The following is a 20,310-nucleotide window of genomic DNA, read 5'->3' on the forward strand; positions in this document are numbered from 1 at the left end:
GAGTTAAAACCGATCGACTTCCTCATCCATAAGTGTTCATTCTGCACCGTTTATAGAGTCCTCTGAAACAATACCTTATGATTTCCGTGCATAAATGCTGAGACACGTAACATTTCCACAAGGGAATGCATTTGCCTGGAGGCAAATTTTTTTTTCTTTTTTTTTTTTGTCTTTACCAAAGAGGGGTAATTGTGTTTTGGTGCGGAGCTGTTCCAGCTTAATTAGATTTTGGCCCTTTATTGACTGAGAGAGCCTTCAAGGGCTGCAGTGTTGAATTTCTGCCGACAAAGGGGAATGAAGTGTTAATTTCTGCTTACAAGAACAAAATCTCCTGCCTGGATCGTCTGATCCAGTTACGGTTGATTGGTCGCTGCCGCAGACGCTCCTTTAAGGAAAACCGAGCAGACACAATATCAGGATCATTTCTCTTCCCTGAAACTAATGCTGGTCTAATACGCCAAGGGGGATGCATTTTAATTCTTTCAGGAAACTCTAGATCACCCATCGCATCCCATTTCATTGCCCCCTACCAAGAGAGTGCACAATCTATGCAAACCTCAGGAATTATTTTACACTGTCTAAGCAAAATACAGTGAAAATCCTATGGATACTCTAACTTGCTTAACTTCTGCTGTGTTTGGTTATTTTTACACCAATTAAAGTAGATCTTACCAAGCAATTTCCGGCTCCTCCAGCCAAACTGCAGCTCGTAGATGGACATCATGATCTATGACCTCTTATCTCTTTAATGTATCACATAAGAACCACTAGGCCAAGATGACATCTTTAACAGCAGCACTCGGAAAGCATTTTGTGTTAAGAGTTCTTCTTAAAGTGTTCAAGGTTGGCTCTTATATATATTGACATGATTTACGCACACGTCCAGACAAGCTGTGAAATGATTGCTTTTAAAAACTTTAATGCTTAATGCTTTGCTACATATGATTTTACCCTAGAAAAGAAACTGAAAATGTAGAATATCACACACAATTGGGGAAACAGGTGTTCTATTCACATTAAACCTTTCATGTTTTTTTTTTTTGAATGAAAAATTCAGTACAATAAATAAAAAGAAACTACAAAGTAACCCCACATCTATAACAATTAACTACTTTCACGCTGCACTATATGAATCAGTTGTGACTGACTAAAAAAAAGCTCAAAGCTTTATGAATAAGTTTTTATGGTTTCAATGTGCCCCCTGGCGGTCATTTGCATATTTACAGCATAATCTGCTACTTCACTGCAGTTACTGCGTTGCAAACGTTTTCATAGCGAAATGGGCCTGAAAGGATACATAGTTGTGAACATTTCTTACAAATTAAAATGATAAAACGAGTTTCTTGTTTCTTCGTGGTGCTGGCCACACAAAAGCAGATTTAGCTTTTCATGTAATGGCACGGTGTCAACATTTAACATTCACTACTTATAAGTAGTGAATAATCTGAAAAATCGCTGCCAGTTAATTTATATGAGATTCATGTTGATGCTCTTATTTTGAAATGTAACCGGACGTTCTCTGTTAAGAGAAGCGGGAGGAAAAGTTATGAAAACACCGCTAACAGCTAACACCTGTTAACACAATCTCCCTGCTACTATTATATTAAAGTCCTCAAGTCTTCTGAGACCCGGGGTTAATACAGCAAGCCCGCGAAACTAAAAAATAAAGGGAAAGAGAAGAAAGTTAGCGCAAGAAAAGAAAAAAAAATGGAATGACGGAAGTTAATCTCATCCAATCGGATCCTTAAAAAAACGGCCCGTTTTAGTGCTTGTCCAATCAGAAACGCCTTCTTTTGGAAGCTTTGTCTGGGGACAGACCTACCGATTTAAAGGGTCTGATTCTGATTTGGATGCGAGGCGCAGGTCAGGACGAGGCGACGTCAGATAATTGAAAGCTCCTGCAATGGCTGCAGCGACATGGACGGATCGAGGGACCCGGGCTAAGAATCTGCTGTGGATTCTGTCGGGATCCAGGTCGAATCACACCGCTTTAAAACCCTGCTATGACGCGCTGGTCATCGGAGGCGGTGAGAAACATTAAAAAGGCTTTTGAAAACAAAATTTGTGGTGAAAAAAAAAAGCCTTAATCTTCCAAAAGTTGTCAGTTGGTTTTTCTTTAGTTCAGTAGTGTTTAATAATTAGTTTTGCAAACTTGAGCTTGCACGACTCAACTACAAGATGCACAACACAAATTAAAAGCTGTTCATGTGCAAAATATGTCTTCTTTGCAGGACACAATGGGCTGGTGGCAGTGAGTTCACGCATTTGTTTCCCAACACCTGCTGTTCAGTCTGCACACCTATACCATCCGACAAGAGGGTAAATGTGATAACGGGTGTGTGTGTGTGTGTGTGTGTGTGTGTGTGTGTGTGTGTGTGTGTGTGTGTGTGTGTGTGTGTAGGCCGCCTATCTTCAGAAGGGAGGGGTGAAGACAGCTGTGCTGGAGCGCAGACATGTCCTGGGAGGGGCAGCTGTCACAGAGGAGATCTTTCCTGGTAGGATGAATCCACACTGGGAACAGTACTGGTTCACTGGGTCACAGAAAAATGATTTATTTAAAACACGCAGCAGATAATGACTCCTGGCAAAGCAAGATGTTTTTACCCAAACCTGTTGCAGAGCCACATAGCAACTTTATGAGCTAAGGAACCTCAGTAAAAAGCCCACAACATCAGTTATTGTAATGAAAAATAATGTTATTCTTCATTATATAGCATTATGGCTATAATCATGAAAGAGATATACTGTAGTTATCTCTCATGTTAAGTTATCGAGGGTAAGATTAAGAATGTATAAAAACACTACAAGCAAACCATATGATATAAATGAATACAGTACGATTACTAACTATATGATCGACCATATTATGCACTGTATGATCGATTCCATAAAGTGGAATCGACCATACATCCTTGGATGTATGAATCGACCATACATCCTTGGATTGCCTGAGGATCAGACACTTTATTTGTTCTAATATGGCTCTTTTTTCTATACTAATATGACATTTATTGGTGTTTTGTGTGTGTGTGTGTGTTTGGTGTTAAATGCGAAATGCATTCATAAAATAGCATACAAAAGTAGAAGATATACATCTATTTTGTTTTAATCTGTTTTTAGCTGCTCGATGCACTGATTTCCTTCAATTTAGAGAAAAACAAAACAAACTCTTGTCTGCAGGTTTCCGCTTCTCCAGGTGCTCATATTTGCTCAGCTTGTTACGACCTCACATATACAGAGACCTTGAGCTTAAGGTATAAACACCAAAATCATTTCAAAAGATTTTATGTGCAGTCTGAAGCAGATATTTACATAAACTGTAAAAATATATATATTTTTTTCTTATTGTTTAGTCTGACATGAAATCCGACAATGTACTCTACTGTTTAGGTCAGTTATAATGACCAAAATTTCAATTTCTGTTGTATTTGTTGTTTTGTAAATGCCACACCAATTGGCAAGAGAAGCTTGAGGAGAATTTTTTGATTCTTCAAATGTAGCACATTTTTATATTTGGGCAGGACTGCATTTTAAACTGTGTGACTTGCGTCAAGCTGGGGTTGAAACAAGTATTTTATACCAAAACATGGTCCTCTATGGGACACAGAAACCGTTTGCTTTCTGAATTGTACAATGGCTGTTTCAATGACAGTCATGCTTGCCTGTAATTACTGAGAAAGCAGGTGATGTATTTTTATTCAGCTTATGTAGATGCCTACTTGACAATATACGTTTCTAACATCTAATCTTAAAATGAATATCCTTGTTTTTTTTTATATTGTGCTTTGTTTTTGTGTTTTATTGTGTTGAGAAACACGGATTGAAGGTATACATGAGAGAGCCCCATTCTTTCACCCCCATGTTGGAGGAGGGGATGAAAGGGGCTGCACCAAGGTCCCTCACCCTCGGGTCAGATCTGACCAAAAACCTAAATGAGATCGGCAAGTTTTCACAGAAGGATGCTAAGGTGTCTTAAGCATAATAAAAAAAAACTGTAATAAATGATACTGTGCTTTGCTTTTGTTGCATTTAATGTCTCCTTACACTTTGCTTTTCCCCCCGACCCCCTTTCCTCACCCACACCTTACCGATTCTCTAAAATGTTCTTAGGCTTATCCTGAATTTGTTGCACATCTTGAAAAGTTAGCTAGTGCTATCCACCCTTTACTGGATTCTCCACCTGTGGATATTAGAGGACTTACAGCTGGATCACCGAGGAAGAGGCTGGCTGCAGCGAAAACGCTGATACCTTTTGCCAAAATAGGTTTGTGTACCAGGGCAGACATTCAGAATGATCTCTTTGTATAGTCCATTACCTGAGTCATTGTTTTTTTATTGCAAATTGAAAGGTCTGAAACTTGGAGGGAATATTCCAGACTTTTATGAAATTATAACTGCACCTATCATGAAGGTTTGTTATATCTTGGAATAAAAAATAAATAAACCGCAGACTACCTTCCTGTGACACTCCTATTTTCTGTCAAAGATTCTCACTCGGTGGTTTGATTCAGAGCCGCTGAGGGCAACATTGGCTACTGATGGTGTGATAGGAGCCATGACCAGTCCCAGTAACCCCGGTAGCGGGTGAGAGTAATTTCTTTTTCACCATAGCAAATGTAGCTGAGAAGAATTAAATGCAGATCTCGCCAAAATTTATGATGCATATGTCGTCATGAAGGTATGTGCTCTTACACCATGTAATGGGAGAGCTGGAAAAGGAGAAAGGAGCGTGGGGTTATGTGGAGGGAGGCATGGGAGGTGTGTCTCAGGCTATAGCAAGAGCTGCTCAGTCTTACGGAGTAGACGTTTTCACAGACAAGGTAAGGTGATCATTTGATATTTTATTGTCCTATGTTTTGTCACTGGTTGATTGTGTTTTCTCCGCATCTTGGGTAGAATGTCGAACAGATCCTTGTTGGTTCAGATGGTGCAACTAAAGGAGTAGTGCTAAAAGATGGCACCGAGATTCACAGTAATGTGGTTCTGTCAAATGCCACCCCCTATGCTACCTTCAAGTACCTGACACCAAAGGTATTACTGTGCATCCCCAACTCATGTCAGCAGTGCAGAAGGCAATGTGCAGCTGATGTGTCTGTTCTCTCCGTAGGGTGCTCTTTCTGAAGAGTTCATCAAAGCTGTAGACCAGGTGGACTACACCTCTCCTGTTACAAAGATTAACGGTGAGCCTTTTCTGCTTCTGTTAAAGTCTTTATTAAAATTTGTATCAAATCTGTCCTGCCCTGAAGTAAGGCAGAATTCAAAGGGCATTGCCTACGACGTGCAGACAAGGCTCTGCATGGACGGCTGTTGACCTTCTTAAGTCCTGTCAGGCCTCTTTGACTTGTATGTGGTTTGCGAATTAGATGATAGTTTATGCATTCCATAGGGAGTTGCAGTAATCACTGAACTGTGAAAATGTGTAAGAAAAATCTTAGATGAACAGACTAATAAACTGCTACCATTTTTTATTAACTTTATTTTAATGTGGAGAGAAAATATCAACTAACATCCCTAGCAAATACAACACACAAAATGTAAAGTTGAGTGGAAAAGGTGTTGAATTCTCAACAAAAACCTATTTTTAGTTGGTCGAGAAACTTTGGTTCAAAGTTTAAAAGTTCCAAAGTTTTTGCTTTGGTTTTTGGTTTTGCTTTGAACCACAGCAAAAACTGTGGTTCAATCTTTCCACAATCTTTTCTGGCAAAGATAGTGGAATGACTGTTACTTTTACTTTGTTACAATATCACTACCATTTGACTGTGATAGATTTGATTTGGAAGCATACCCCAGTCCTACATTTATACTTGTATCTGTGTTTAGTTAAAAGTACACCTACATTTAATGATTTGCATTTGTGAGCAAAAATAGCTGTCATATTTCTCACCTCCCCCAAGGTGTTTCTTTCTGAAAAAGTGGGGAAAAAACTCAGACTGTTTTTGTTTACTTTTACTTTCAGTGGCATTAGATAAATTACCAAACTTCCTGGCATCACCCACACCAGATGATAAGCCTGGACCCCACCATCAGTGCTCAATACATCTGAATTGTGAAAGCGTGGACATACTTGAGGCTGCATATAAAGAGGCCATCAATGGACGCCCCTCAGCAAGGTTTGACTTTATTCCTCATTCCTCTGCTTCAAACTCATTCGTGTGGATTAGTGGATATGGATGAAAGATATGTCATCAACCCTGCAGCGACTAAAGTTTTTATATTTCAAGATTATCGGAGCAAAATACTAAAGGTAACCAATAAGTTGATTTGTTCAAGGGATCTCTTTTCAGTGACATATATTTTATATGTATATGTCATAAAATATTAAAGATATCTACCATGTTCACTGCTTGTTGCTTAAAAAAATCCCACCCTGGACCAAATTATGTTCTCTTTTCCTGTAGACCTATGCTGGAGATGACTGTCCCATCTGTTTTGGATCCCACTCTGGCTCCCCCTGGCTGCCATGTTGTGTCATTGTTCACTCAGTTTACCCCCTACCACATCAAGGGCAGGGAGTGGACCCAGCAGGACAGAGAGGACTTCGCAGACACTGGTTAGAAACACAAATTACACTTATGCTAAAAACAATGTCTTCCTCTAAACTTATTAGTCTGCAGCAACCATCACAACCTGGCTTCAGACTGTTTGGATTTTTTTCTAAAAGGAAAAAATGAATTTAAAATATTGATTATCTTTAGATAACTGTATTGATTAACCTGTACCTGACTATGTCTTTTTTAAGAGCCTTTTCTTTCTAAAAGGAAAACATTAGTTTAAAATATTGGTTATCTTTAGATAACTGTATTGATTAACCTGTGTCAGTAAAAAAAAAAAAAAGTCTATTTTTGTCTGCTGTTGCAGTTTTTGACTGGGTGGAACAATACGCCCCTGGGTTTAAAACCTCTGTTGTGGGGAGAGACATCCTGTCTCCTCCTGACCTGGAGAAGATCTTTGGACTCACTGGCGGGGTACAAACTGTGCACTGCACACATTACAGATGAGAAGCCGTTTGAATGTTGACATAGAGTCCGTTTGCTTGACACAATCAGCTCTTCACTGAAGGGGGAAGTAATTTGAATCCTTCATGTGGCCTGTTGTGTAAGGGGTTAATGGTTATAGACACTTTTACACAAACCTATAAATGAGAATCAAAGTTCAGCTGAGCCTTTTTTTTTTCCCTCACACAGCTTTGTTTCAGCATTGTGCATGTGTGTTTTTCTGTTTCAATGTGGCGTCCATCAAACAAAAGAGTGTGCATGGTTATGTAAAACTCAGATGCAAAAGCATACAATATGAGCTTGTTTTCACAGAATATCTTTCATGGATCAATGTCTCTGGACCAGCTCTACCTAGCACGACCTTTGCCCTCACTTTCAGACTACCGCTCACCAATTAAAGGACTCTATCTGTGTGGCAGTGGCTGTCATCCAGGTTTTCCGTTTCATTTTAACTGGATAATAAATTGCATTTACAGAATAATTTTCTTTTTATAGCAAAGTAATAGGCATTTAAATTTTTCATGTGGTTACTGTTGATAAATATTTAATGAGCCTTTGAGTTTGAAGCAAGATTTTCATTGCTGCTTTGTCTGTCTGCTCATTGAGTAAACAGTGTGTGATTTTCCTGTGTTTGATGATTCCCAGGTGGCGGTGTGATGGGTTCTCCAGGCTGGAACGCAGCGCTCACTGTTATATCTGATTTGAAGCGTCGCTGAGAATTGTGACAGCATTATTGCAAAAGCGTACACTAACCTCTTCTATACTGCACAACCATATCAGTAAACAAACAAACAAAAAACAAAACAAAACAAAAAAAACTTTTTAAAGTTCAAAATTAAAAATTGCAACCCACACTCCAGTCTTGCATAAGTACTCACATACCCCTTTAATGTCACATTCTGTCATGTTCCACGAACAAATTTCACTGTATTTACTAGAATGGTTAGTGACTTACCAATACAAAGTAGCACATAGTTGTGAAGCAAGATTCAAGCATTTCCCTGTATTGAGCTCCATGCATCTGCCAATCAACTCTGACCTACGTCCATGTATTTTCTGAAGAGAAGTAGCCCCACAGCATGATCAGGAGGATATTAGGCCGAAATGTTAATTTTCAGTGCAGTTTGATCATACATAGTTGTATGGTCAACTACTTGCTGTAACTTTCTTCTTGCCATTCTTCCACAAAGACCAGGTTTGTGAGAAACTTGGCCAAGAGGTATTTTTGTCAACAGGTTTTCCCACCTGAACAACTAGTCTTTGCTGCTCCTCCAAGGTTACCATGGTAATCTTGACCACTTCTCTGATTATTGATCCCTTTTCCTAACCAGTCAGTTCACAGAAGCCATGTCCTGCTGGCCTCCAACTATACCTGGGTATTATCCATACCGTTTAAGGGGTATGGATACTTATTTAAAGGAATATATTTGATCAAATGTCTTTAATTTGGGGTACTTTTCTACAACCATGGATGAAAGAAGTCAAATCTTATCCTATAAACATGTAATGAAGGTGACAATGAAATGGTCTGTGGGAGAGGTTTTGCAGTTATCTTTTTAGACTATTGCGACTTTGAAACACATTTTGATTGGGAAAAGTAGTTAATATGTATCAGTTTAATCAAGTGGAAATACGTTTTTTATACAAGTATCAGCTAAAGATGAGCAGCACAAAAGCTTGCATGTTGTTCAAAACTAACATTTTAACACCATTATCTAAGATGATTGCAATCATGAAAATTATGTACCGTGAAAATTTTTGGTTTGAAAATGTTTAAATAAATCCAAGCAAAGCTGTTTTGTAAAGTTTGGTGTGTTTGACAAAACAAAGTAAATTAATATCTCCCATCTGTCTTTTGTCTGTATCCTGTTATATATGCAGGGCCATAACTTCAGCGGTATTTAGGCTAGTGGCAGGTACATGGACAGGTTGGCAGTTAATCACAGGACAAACAGCCACGCATTCACACATTTCACCCAAGGGCAATTTAGAGACCAGTTAACCTAACATGGATATTTGCGTATTTTTGTACTGCAGAAGGAAGCCAGAGAAAACGTACACATACAGGGGCCCAACATGCAAACTCCATGCAAAAAGACCCCAGGCAGGGATTCAAACCAAGGTCCTTTTTGATGCAACATTAATAACTGTGTCAGCATTCAGTCTGCAGTCAGTAATTTCACAACAATAGTCTGCAGTTGCATGTTTTTGTTGTGTAGCTCTACATCATTATTTAACCACATTAATTACTATTAATGTTGGTACAATTCTTAGTGCAGTAATCCCCCAGAGAAAACCTCTAGTTTACCTGAAAAAAAAAAGATTCTTAAGCTTCATAAACCCCTTTGAAATATAAATATTGTAAAAGCTTATTCAAGGAAGTCAATTGTAAACGCCTACTTAGGGAAGTCTGCACATTCAGAAAAATGAAACAGTGATGTGAGCTGCAGTAAATGAAACATTTCCAGTCATTAGATAATAATCCAGAGTAAGACGTGGGAACATTTATCCAGTGAAGGTTGACCATCCCTGTATAATTTTTCCTTTTTTTTCTTTTAGAATTGTTATGCACGATTAATATACCTGCATAATTACTTCATTTGGAGAAAAACGCATACTAGTAAACAAAAGAGTCAGAACCGTGCTGTTCCTCTTCCAGCAGGTGTCCGTGTCCTGTGCCTTTAAGACGCTGCTCAGGGTGGACCCAGCGTCGGGCGTTTGACGCTCAGGAAGCGGATTAAACCACCGAAGATTCCCGCAGATAGCGATTTTCCCAATGTGTGAAAAAGGTCTCCACGCCGACTTTAACCGTAGTTAAAAACATTTCGGGAGGTTTATTTCAGAGGATAATGCTGGATGGTTGCGCTCATGAAATTCACCAGGGACATATGCCGGCTGTTGGGACTCGGAAGCGGTAAGAAAAACGTCCCTCTTCTGAAAACTTTCATGAACTGGCCACAAGTTCAGAGCCCCACAATAGCGATGCGGTGGGCGAACTCAGGAACTCGTTTAGCATGCGGAACGTTGGGCTGCTTCGTGTTTGTTGTTGTGCGTCTCGCTCGTCTCTGTCGAGCGGCTTAAATGGAGTTCGCGTAACAATGAAAAGTTTCCATGTTGCCAGTTCCTCCCTTTCCCCACATCTCGTCCCTCGCTTCTCGGGAGTCAAAATTCTTTTTACGTTCACCTATGGCGGATTCACGCAGCCTTTTATTCATCAGGTAAGGTCTGTGAATGATAAATGTGCCGATGGGAGAGGTATGTGTTGTCCTAAAAGACCAAACAAACTGAAATAAATGCCCTGTTCGCGTTGGTATGAAAACAATGCTTCAGATAGGTGGCATACTCTTCCCTGTGGGAGCATTTATGTAAGACGAGACAAGTTGTGTCTCTGAAGTTGGCCTGAGCTATGTTCCTCTTTTTTTTTCTCTCCCAATTAGGATGTCATGTTTTGCTCAACAGGATGCATGTATGTTAAGAGTGACATTAGAGGCAGCTGAGCATCCAGAAATAACTCCTTCAACACTCATAGGACACAGGTGTTATTGATTATGTGATCAAATTTCAGGCTTTTTTGGGTTTTTTTTGCTCATTTGCAAACTAAACTTTTGAGTTAGCTCATGTTTCACAATTTTCCTTTTTTTTAATTTTTTTTTTGCCTAATTAAAAAACAGTCATTCCTTCAAGCTGTATTTTGTTGTGGCAAAATGCAGCTAAAATGCACCTGTGAGTCCTATAAAATCCATTGACATTTTTCTAACAGCGAACTATCAGTGAAGCTTATTCTGTCCGGCCCACCAGTTCCCAAAGATACTCTGTTATTTTTGCATTCCTGTGGAAAGAGCTCACCTTTCAACTGCACTCTGATTTGGGAAGTTTCTCTGAACAGAAGAAACAGAGGATCTTTTGTTGTCTTTGTCCACCGATCTTGTATCATTTAAGTGTTCAGAGCGCATTCCCCCAAGGTAATCCTTGAACAGAAAGTCAGATTTGGCGACATTCGAGACTTTTGTCATTGGAGAAATGTGGCACACATGAACAGCTGACTTTATTCCCAATGCTTTCAACATGTTTGTGTTTTCTGCTACATTCCAGTGCTGGATTCTTTATTTAAACGCTTCAATTTTAAAATGTAAGGGGCTGGGGGGTTAAAAAGGTCTGGGTTCTTTCAGCTGGCTAGGATTCCTTTATTACTTTCTACATTGTTGACGAGAGCTGCTGCACCCAGCAGAAGACACATAAACATTGAGAGAATCAGGAAGCCCAGAGGCTCCCCGTCTTTTTTTTTTTCTCGCCCCACTCCCAGAAAAGACTGAGTGTGCCGTATGTATGCATTTCAAAGGCAAAATTGTCCATCCCCACTTTACGAGTCACATGAGTCACAGACCAAGTATGGATTTGTCATTCTCCGCAACACTTTGCTGAACCAATAGAAATCTGACACCGCAAAGTTTCCTTCAAGGCCAGTTGTTTTTGCTTCATTTTTTTTGTCTTGTGATTTGTCTCCATGTTCTCTGCATGGAGAAACTGCAGAGATTGCATCTGGTGTATACCCAAACAATAGACCCCACTTTAAAAAGCCAGTGTCTGCTCTCTAGGTCGTATTTAGCCAGGTCTCAGAGAAACGGAAGTCCTCTGAAACCGCCGTCCTACCACCGTTTGTGGTATGTGATGGCTAAACTGTTCCTTTTGCTTAAGACCAAAGAGAAACAACATGAATTAATCTCGTTGGGCAGTTTTCAGTTCAGCATTGTTAAGCATTCCTGCTTCTCAGAAATGGTTTAATAATAACTACTATCCTTTTCTTCACCCACAGTTATTTTTAAAATGTTTTGTTACTAAAACCTAAAGCAGATAAACTTGAATATGATGGAGGAACATGTTCATCCTACGTTCAGATGGCAGAACTTTTAAAACAAGATCTATTTGGATGCTTATGGAGGAGTAGATGCTCAAACAATGCATTTTGATAAGTAATTCAAAATCTGAAAACATAGAATTTCTTAAATTGTACTTTGCATTAATTGGACAATCTGTGATTTGAAAGTGAAAAAAGCTTAACCTTTAAGCCCGAGGGTCACAGCTGTCTGTTTCTCATTTTATAGTACAGTACAGGAATGCCACATTGTTTGTCAGTGTAGGTTGTTGTTCAACTGGTCTAACCATGGGCTTATAAGAGTCTGATAGCATGACAGCCTTTAGTAAAAAATAGCATGGGATCAGGGTGTCTCCAAAAAGTATAAAACAGAATGTGGCATAATCTAAGAGATTTTACTTAAAACAGAAAATTTATATTTATTTTTACTGTGGCTTAATTAACACTAATGCAAGTATAATAATTTTAGTATTAATAAACTTTGTCACCTTATAGAATAAAGACCTATTGAGTCTAGTTTCTCAATGCTTGTTTTATGGCTTTAGCCTAAGTGTAATTGGGAAAACATTATTATTTAGACTGGTTTTTCAACAACTGTGCTTTCTTACAAATAACCACTTAAGAAAATGCCAGAGATTGCTGAATGTCTATTCTGAATTACATATCTATTGTCCATGGACTTGTGCTGCAGAGTAACCTTGAAAAGAAACATAAACATATAATATAAGTACATGATGGAAATATAAAAATATTTTAACCCTGTCAATATAACAATATAAAATTTCAATGTCCAATTTAGTTAGTTACCATTAGCAACATGAAGCAACTCCATAAAGAAAACATAATAAACCCAAATGAAAAAGTTGCTACAAGTGTGATTGGTTAGTGTTGGTAAACTGTTTGGAATCTAGCCATTTTTGTAATAAAGTATGAACAGAGTGTCCATTTCTCAAATATACACTATAATGACACATAATAGTAATGGTAACAAATCCAGACTGACCCCCAATAATCGTTCTGAGAACGATTATTGGGGGTCTTCTCTGAACAAGACCCCCAATAATCGCCCTTTTCTGAACAAGACTTTAGTAACCAGCCTGTAACTGACTAGCTAACAGACATGCCTATTGTTGCTTGGTCACTGCAGTTTTAAACAGTGGTTTATTAAAGTGATGAGTGGTACTCTTTAGGCTCTGTGTTTTGTGTTTTTCAAAACCAGAAATATTTTCAAAAAGCCAAATTTATCTTTCTTGTGAGGGAAAACTGTGGTAACCTTATTTTACTGGTATTCACCAGTAGTGCAGCAACAGGTGGGGCAGGGCAACTTTTTCTATTCTATGATCTGCACAACTGGAGAAAACTAGCCACCCAGACCTTTCCTCTAGCATCACCTTCAAAGGACATTAAGTCTTAAGAACTCTTAAAAAGCTTATAGCATACCTTCATCTATGTAATCAGTAGATGTGGAAAGCTCATATACTGGAAAGTCTTTTCTTGGACAGTGATAGTAAAACTAGATATTACCTTATGATTTGCTTAAAATTTATATTTAATCTCGGACATTAAGAATGGCCAAGATGGCAGCACAGAAGTTCCATGTTAAAAACAAAATGGAACAAAAAGTCAAAACACTCAATTTACAAATGAATCCAAGTCACAATGACTTGTGTGCTGTTTCCTAACAGGCCCTGCTGTGCAGCAACAGGAGGAGCCAATGGACTGTGTTGCTGCAACCTCTGACCCGTGTCATGATGCCACTTTATCACAGGTACAATGTCATCCTGACCAAAACTGCTTTGACAGCAAAAGTTATGCTATAATGTGCAGAGGTAAACTACTGTGTGTGTGCACATGTGTGTGTTTTTCCAGAATGGAGATGATGATCTGAGCGAGGAGGATAAGGTCAGACAGAAAGCAGAGCGACGCCGAGCAAAGAGGAAGGTGAGCAATTAAATACACTCCTGAAAATGATTCTACTTCAGTTTATTTTGCTACACATGAATGATGCCGTGGATTACTTTTAATGTTTTAGCGCCGCAAGAAACGTAAGAAGCAAGAGCAGATCAAGCAAAATGATACCGCTGAACAGGTAGCCCTTACATTTCCTTGATGAAAACATTCCACATTTTCACTTTGCTGTTCAAAGGTGATTGTATTTATGATCTCGCACATTAGGACGAAGAAGAGGACGGTTGTGCAGAGTCTGAGCTGGATGAGAGCGAGTCAGAAGCAGACATTGCTGAAGAGGAAAAACAAAGAGCCGCAAAAGAGGAGAACAAGGAAACTAAATCTGCTGCTCCTAACAAGCACAATGTAACTCCAGTTATGGCTCCTGCAGGACTCAAGCAGAAGACAAAAGCCAACTCAACTGAAGAGGTACTGAGCATGAATGAGGTTATTGCACATTGTCTAATACTATTAAAAGACTTGCATTATGTTTGGTTTTTTTTAAAGCCAGATGATGAGTGATCTAAGAGCTGTTTGGCTTTGTGTGTTTTACAGGAGCCAGAGTGGGATGTGAGCAGTGCCTTCTTCGCGAATGCTGCTAGCCATATCAAACCCAAAGGATCCAGTCGCAAGTCCAAAGAAAACAAGGAAAACGAGGCCAGAAAGGAGGTAAATTAAATAATAAATTGGTATAAAACAACAACGATCTCTTTATTTATTCTGACGGGGTATTGTGTTCATCTGGCTGGTCCAAAGTCTTATTTAACGGGGAACAACTGGACTCTGGACTATGGACTATATTATAATACCCTGTCTGTTTGTCCACTGTCATGCATGTGACATGATGAAAGTATTATCATTCTGTTTGTAGACAAGCATAACTGACAACATGACCAAGAAAAGCGCATTGCTGACGGGTAAGGAGAGATTTTTGTGGAATCTTGCCACATAACCAATCGTTAAATTCAATTTTCATTTAAACGTCAACAAAGGCTTTGAGAAGATTATTGATTACACATTCTTTTCTACAAACGTCATCTGTGTTATAACAGTCAGGTCTTCAGGCCAGTATCTTAACTGAAAGTTATTTACATTTCTTTGTCTTGCAGAGAAAGGGATTAAGTTGGTGCAGGAAGGGCAGTATGCACAAGCAGCCTGCATGTTTACAGAAGCCATAAAGTGTGACCCAAAGGATTACAGGTACATCTTCTGGCAGCTATGTACGACTATACATTGAATTTGGTCATGTTACAACCACAAGCTCTTAATTATTTTTTTCAAGATGAAGACCTAAGATGTGTGTCGAACATTTGCTTTATTTTCTTAGTCAATACAGTGCAGATCCACATTTTGCAGCAATTACTTCTGCACAATTCTTGGGTGTGTCTCCACCAGCTTCCAAACGGAATTACTTTAGTCCATTTGTCCTGGTTAAGCAGCTCAATTTCCGTTACTGTGGATGCAGCTCATCAACAGCAGTTTAAGTCTTGAACTTGAACCATATGTTGCCTGTGGACTGAAAAGCTTTGTTTCTTTCTCTGACTGCAGCACTTTGTTCCACAAGGTGATCCACAGCAGGCATGTGGATTGAACAGTCTTTGAAATGTTGAATACCTAACATATTGTTTTATAACATTACCCTCCTTTAAATTTTTCCACAACTTTGCACATGGCCTGTCTGTTGCGTTCCTCAGTCTTATGAACCTCTGAGGATTGCACAGAACAGCTGGATTTATGTTGAAATTAAATTACTCAAGAGTGAATGCTGTTTACTTATTAGGTGACTTCTGAAGATAATTGGTTGCTCAGCTTGTTATTCAGGGGTGTTTAATTAAAGTAGCCTGGAAACCACACTTCAGATAGTTTTGAGAGAAAAAAACTAATCGTTTTATTCCCTATTTTTAATTATGCACCAGTTTGTTCAATCACAACATCAACAAAATGCATTGAAATTTGTAGTTGCAATGTGACAAAACATGGAATGTTTGGCAGGCATGAATACATTTACAAAATATTTTGCAGATATATTAGTACATGGGTTTACATGTACTAAGGTGTGTATTATACAGTTTTTTTCCCCCCCTTAAATTTTAAATCTCTTTCATGCAGGTTCTTTGGAAACCGTTCATATTGCTATTACTGCTTGGAGCAGTATCCTCAGGCGCTGGGGGATGCAGAACGCTCCATTGAGCTGGCTCCAGAGTGGGCCAAAGGATACTTCCGCAAAGGCAGAGCTCTTATTGGCATGAAGGTGAGCACAGAGCATGATATATATGTATATATATATATATATATATATATATATATATATATATATATATATATATATATATATATATATATATACACACACACAAGACACAAGAAACATCCCAATCTGTGAGTGCATCTCTATGCAAAATCTTTGTATGCTTGTGTTGTAGCGGTACAGTGAGGCAGAGAAGGCTATGGAGCAGGTGTTAAAACTGGACAAACACTGTGAAGAGGCTGTGAATGATCTTTTCAGTTGCAAAGTCCTTCAGCTAATGGTAAATGTGCCTACTTTGCTCTTGCTAGATGTAATTGGAATTTATAGGGAGGCTTTTGAACTCGTTTCCTGATGATGGCATATTTTTTATTCTGCTTTAGGAGTTTGGATTTGAAGAGATGCAAAGTGTTGTACTGCTGGAGAGATTTTCATCTGTGCAGGCTGTTCTGGCATCTTGTTCAGACACACCAAGAGGTAACAAAAATAAAAATAAACAAAATCACAAAATTATACAAATGCTGTTCTGTATGCCTTGCAGCTACATTTATATATAATTTAGCAATGATGTAATTTTATTTCTGCAGCTGGAGGCCATGATGTATCAGTTGTGCAACCAGGGTAGGTGACTATTCTCAATAGTTCAAAAGGTGTTTTTGACCATTTATTTTTAAATTAATATTTTCTATTTAACCCTTTTTTTTAATTTAACCTGTTGTGATAGATGAGACTTCAGGCCTGTGATTGAACTGTGTATCCAGGTATTATAACATATTAAGTCATATTGTCTTTCATGTTATTTTAGAAGCCCTTGTCCTTCTCTCTGGGTGGGAAATGTGACAACAGAAATAACAGAAAAACACTTATGGGACCTTTTTAAAACGTATGAATTTAATGTGGTACAGTATTCAATACATTTTCATTTCTGGGTTTCGTATAATTGGCGTTGTGCAGAAACTTAGGAAGGCAAACTTTTAACCAGAGTGGGTAATCTGTCTGTATACTGCAGGTATGGAGACATAGAGAGCATCCGTGTGCTGCATGAGCGATTCTGTGCCTTTGTGAATTTTAGGAATGCAGATATGGCAGCCAGAGCTATGGAAAAACTAAACGTCAGTAGTTATTTATTTTCACACTTGTAATGCCTTTCTTGATCCAGTCTTTTTTTAGTCTGAATGCAAATGTTTTCTTCTGCAGGGATACTGCATTGAAAACACACGTTTAGTTGTAAGGTATCCCGACCGCCGCACTCAGAGGGTCCTTCCCATTCCACTTAGGACTTTTTTCCCTGTCACACAGCAAGCAGGCACAGGAGCTGGGTAAGAAATGTGCTTTTAAACATTCTTTTCTTGTTTTGGTTTAAGACGACAGTTTGTGAAAGTTTTCATATCCTTTTAACTGTTCTGCATTTTCCCATCACAAGTGTATTTTGTTGCCTTTCTATGATAAACCAACAGAAGTATTATAATGAAGTGAAATGAAGATGGTAGGTGGTTTAAGATAAAAAAAAAAAAAGTTGGAATTGAGTGCAAAGTTTTTTTTATTGTTATTATTATTCTGCTCTGTAATTGTGCATTATGTTGTTGGTCCATTACATAAAATCCCAAAAGACATTGACATCTTATAGCCCAAAATTCAAAGTCCAAACAAACCAAATACTCAAGCAAGCCCGTGTACATCTTGTCTTTACGTTCTCTACTAAGTCAACAAAGGATTTTTCCATCTCTGTTGACAAAGTAGTTAATGTGATTTGTGATCTTTTTCTCTGTATCTTTTCTCTTTCACATTTTCAGTCCTCGGCGACGTGGCCCAGTTAATGGAGATGAGTGTTACTTTTGGAGAACTACCGGGTGCCATTTTGGGGATAAATGCCGCTATAAACACTTTTCTGACCAGAAAGGCAAGGACAGGAAACCCTGGCAGCCTTGAGCTTGGTTCAAGCTCTGCCTCGGCGACGTTTGGAGGAAACAGAGTTGCTCCAAAATCCGCCTTCCAAGCTTGAACGGACCACATCAAGATCTCTGGAGTAAAAATTATTTTTTTATTAAAAATTTCAGAGGCAGGTAGAGACTTAGAATGTGAAGATGGTTCTGTTACCCAAAGATCCAAATGGATGCCTTTGCTCAAAATGACCCAGAGAGCAACACACCGTCACACTTGCAGCCCTGAGGAGACTTGCTTTTCTTTCTGAAAGCAACACTAAACTCTAGATCAGTTTATGGAAGTGAAATTTTCTTGGCCCACTGTTGAAGGGGTGGGAAATCATGACTATGATGCAGGTTATGAAAGATATACTTATGGGGACAACAAGGAGCTTTTTAAGAATGCTAATTAATTTCTCAGTTTGAGAACTCTGCCTAGTTTAACTCATTTTCCACATTTGCCTTTACTTCACATAAATGTGCAGATGACATTTTGAGTTGGGTTTGTGCCATTATATCAAAAACTGACCAAAGACTTGAGGATGAAGTTACTTGAAAAGTCAGTACTTCCCCTATGCAACTGAATTATGCAGCCTTAGTCATGATCATTATATCAGCATAAGTAAATAACTGGACTGAAAGACAATACAACAGCTGGACAGATAGGTGAAGTGAATAATTCATTTTGGTTGTGTTTAGACTGAGTGTCCTCATAATGCCTGTATAGCATATTGATGTCAAAATGTGGCCTTCTCATCTTATCTGAAAACAGTTCTGCTTGTTTAAAGGCTGTAATACCTCATCGGCGTCTGTTTGAGAAGTATTTTTTGTATTGACGTTTCAAAGCCTGTATTTTTTTTATGTTTAGTTTTTTTATGTTCAACTAGATTGCATGACACAAGGTGGGCTGTGCTTCAAGTTCAGCTAGGTTAACAGTTTGATACAAGATAAAACTTTATCATTTTAAAGGTAAAGTCTTTAAGTTGGCAGATTATTTTTTTTCCTCGAATTGCCTCGACATTTATTTTAGGTCTATGCAAAACAAAAAGTGTCAGATGCTTGTCTCCTGCCTCTGGGATGGACAGGTATAAGAAACATTAATACATATAATTTCTGAACTTTTGGAAAAGCAGTGTTTGTGACCTTTGGGCCTCCATGGCAGTATTTCACTAAACTGAAGAATCAGTTGGCTTTACATTAAGTGTCAACACTAGAAAGTGAATTACACATTTGCTGGCATGTGCTTTTTATCCCCCACTTGGCAACAACTAAAGTCCACACTACATTCATTAGTGAACTATGCACTGCGTAGGAAAAGTATTTATTTAGCTATTTATAAATATATTTTTTTCCTTTTTTTTGGTTAACACTTTACAAACTAAGTCTAATTCACACGCAGCCCCTCACCCCCTTCTGTTTATGTCTGGTATAGATTAACAGTGAATTGGTGAGATCCTTTTCACATTCTCCACTTCTGCTTTTCTTGTAGACTTTTTGCTTTGTGGTTGGAGCTCGTGACAAAAGGACTTAAAACCAACTGTGAGACTGCACTTGTTTTTAACGTGCTAGTTTCTAAACTAATTGCTGTTCAATATTTTAAATACTATTCTTGCAGTGCATTAAATTATTTACGCTTACCACTTGATTAAAGCATGTTATTTTTAACTTGCATCTGTAGAAATATTTCAATCTGGACTTCTAATGTTTCTCGCTCTGTACTTTTATTTTCTTAATTTTTATTTGGAATTATTTTATTAAAATACATTTCAAGTAATGAATATGTACAACAAGAGCACTGCGATTCTGTTAATCTACCAATAACTTTGTATTTTTCTGTAATGCAAATAAGAGTTTTATATTTAATAAACATATTTGTCCCATCTGCTGAGTTTTTGCTCTTATACTTGCATGTGGTTTTCATTTCCTCCACAAGGTGGCAGGGTTGCACTGAAATGTCAAAACGGGCTATCCCGCCACATGCTTTGCATACCCATTTTTCATTTTTAATTATGAGGAACCACAATATGTCTTGAAGTAACTTCTGCTGCTAACAGCTTGCTGGTGTGGGGACAGCATGGTTACCCTTTCATCACTCAGAGGACGCACTTGTGTGGCCGTCATGAAGTAATGAGTTGAGCAAACCGCCCAGACCAAAGAAAGATGCAGGCGGCCCTGAGAATGTGTGGGAAAAGGCAACTAAAGGGGCCACAGATTACATTTCAAAAAGAGAATCTGTGGCCTGATGACAGCTAATGTAAATGTGAGAGTACACCATGCTGCAAGATTAAGTGGTATGCCTCATTAGAGAAACTGAACGTGGACCGCTCA

At 38.5% G+C, this 20,310-nt stretch overlaps 2 protein-coding genes across 4 annotated transcripts; both read left to right on the plus strand.

Annotated features, from left to right (window-relative positions):
* Positions 1–1,816: 1,816 nt before the first annotated feature.
* Positions 1,817–8,844, plus strand: pyroxd2 (pyridine nucleotide-disulphide oxidoreductase domain 2). Of its 2 annotated transcripts, XM_055030064.1 has the most exons (16): positions 1,817–2,027; positions 2,232–2,251; positions 2,402–2,495; positions 3,181–3,254; positions 3,812–3,967; positions 4,111–4,264; positions 4,350–4,411; positions 4,487–4,584; positions 4,679–4,820; positions 4,897–5,031; positions 5,108–5,180; positions 5,957–6,110; positions 6,399–6,550; positions 6,859–6,965; positions 7,308–7,428; positions 7,641–8,844. In XM_055030064.1, exons 1-16 carry the CDS (start codon positions 1,904–1,906, stop codon positions 7,709–7,711), a joined length of 1,737 nt encoding a protein of 578 aa, XP_054886039.1. In that variant the 5' UTR covers positions 1,817–1,903; the 3' UTR covers positions 7,712–8,844. The 2 variants fall into 2 exon arrangements, with proteins under 2 accessions (XP_054886039.1, XP_054886040.1); XM_055030065.1 differs by lacking the exon at positions 3,181–3,254 and having other exon boundaries at positions 1,935–2,027.
* An 809-nt stretch (positions 8,845–9,653) lies between these two features.
* On the plus strand, positions 9,654–19,864 carry zgc:123010 (uncharacterized protein LOC641500 homolog). 2 transcript variants are annotated; one of them, XM_055030066.1, is made up of 16 exons: positions 9,654–9,909; positions 13,554–13,636; positions 13,738–13,809; positions 13,901–13,957; positions 14,044–14,244; positions 14,371–14,484; positions 14,687–14,732; positions 14,925–15,015; positions 15,925–16,066; positions 16,239–16,343; positions 16,444–16,537; positions 16,648–16,681; positions 16,866–16,943; positions 17,070–17,172; positions 17,258–17,379; positions 17,854–19,864. In XM_055030066.1, exons 1-16 carry the CDS (start codon positions 9,852–9,854, stop codon positions 17,987–17,989), a joined length of 1,536 nt encoding a protein of 511 aa, XP_054886041.1. In that variant the 5' UTR covers positions 9,654–9,851; the 3' UTR covers positions 17,990–19,864. The 2 variants fall into 2 exon arrangements, with proteins under 2 accessions (XP_054886041.1, XP_054886044.1); XM_055030069.1 differs by lacking the exon at positions 9,654–9,909 and adding an exon at positions 9,974–10,213.
* Positions 19,865–20,310: the final 446 nt, after the last annotated feature.

The sequence above is a fragment of the Poeciliopsis prolifica genome, unplaced genomic scaffold (assembly GCF_027474105.1).
Source record: "Poeciliopsis prolifica strain line A6 unplaced genomic scaffold, Auburn_PproV2 SCAFFOLD005, whole genome shotgun sequence".
Taxonomy (NCBI): domain Eukaryota; kingdom Metazoa; phylum Chordata; class Actinopteri; order Cyprinodontiformes; family Poeciliidae; genus Poeciliopsis; species Poeciliopsis prolifica.

Excerpts from the sequence above, each read along its gene's own strand:
- zgc:123010 (XM_055030066.1), top strand. The coding sequence starts at position 9,852 with ATGGTTGCGCTCATGAAATTCACCAGGGACATATGCCGGCTGTTGGGA. Across the intron at positions 13,810-13,900 it reads GACGCCGAGCAAAGAGGAAG|CGCCGCAAGAAACGTAAGAA; the intron begins GTGAGCAATTAA and ends TTAATGTTTTAG. Across the intron at positions 16,538-16,647 it reads TTGTTCAGACACACCAAGAG|CTGGAGGCCATGATGTATCA; the intron begins GTAACAAAAATA and ends TTATTTCTGCAG.
- pyroxd2 (XM_055030064.1), top strand. The coding sequence starts at position 1,904 with ATGGCTGCAGCGACATGGACGGATCGAGGGACCCGGGCTAAGAATCTG. Across the intron at positions 4,265-4,349 it reads GATACCTTTTGCCAAAATAG|GTCTGAAACTTGGAGGGAAT; the intron begins GTTTGTGTACCA and ends GCAAATTGAAAG. Across the intron at positions 7,429-7,640 it reads TGGCAGTGGCTGTCATCCAG|GTGGCGGTGTGATGGGTTCT; the intron begins GTTTTCCGTTTC and ends GATGATTCCCAG.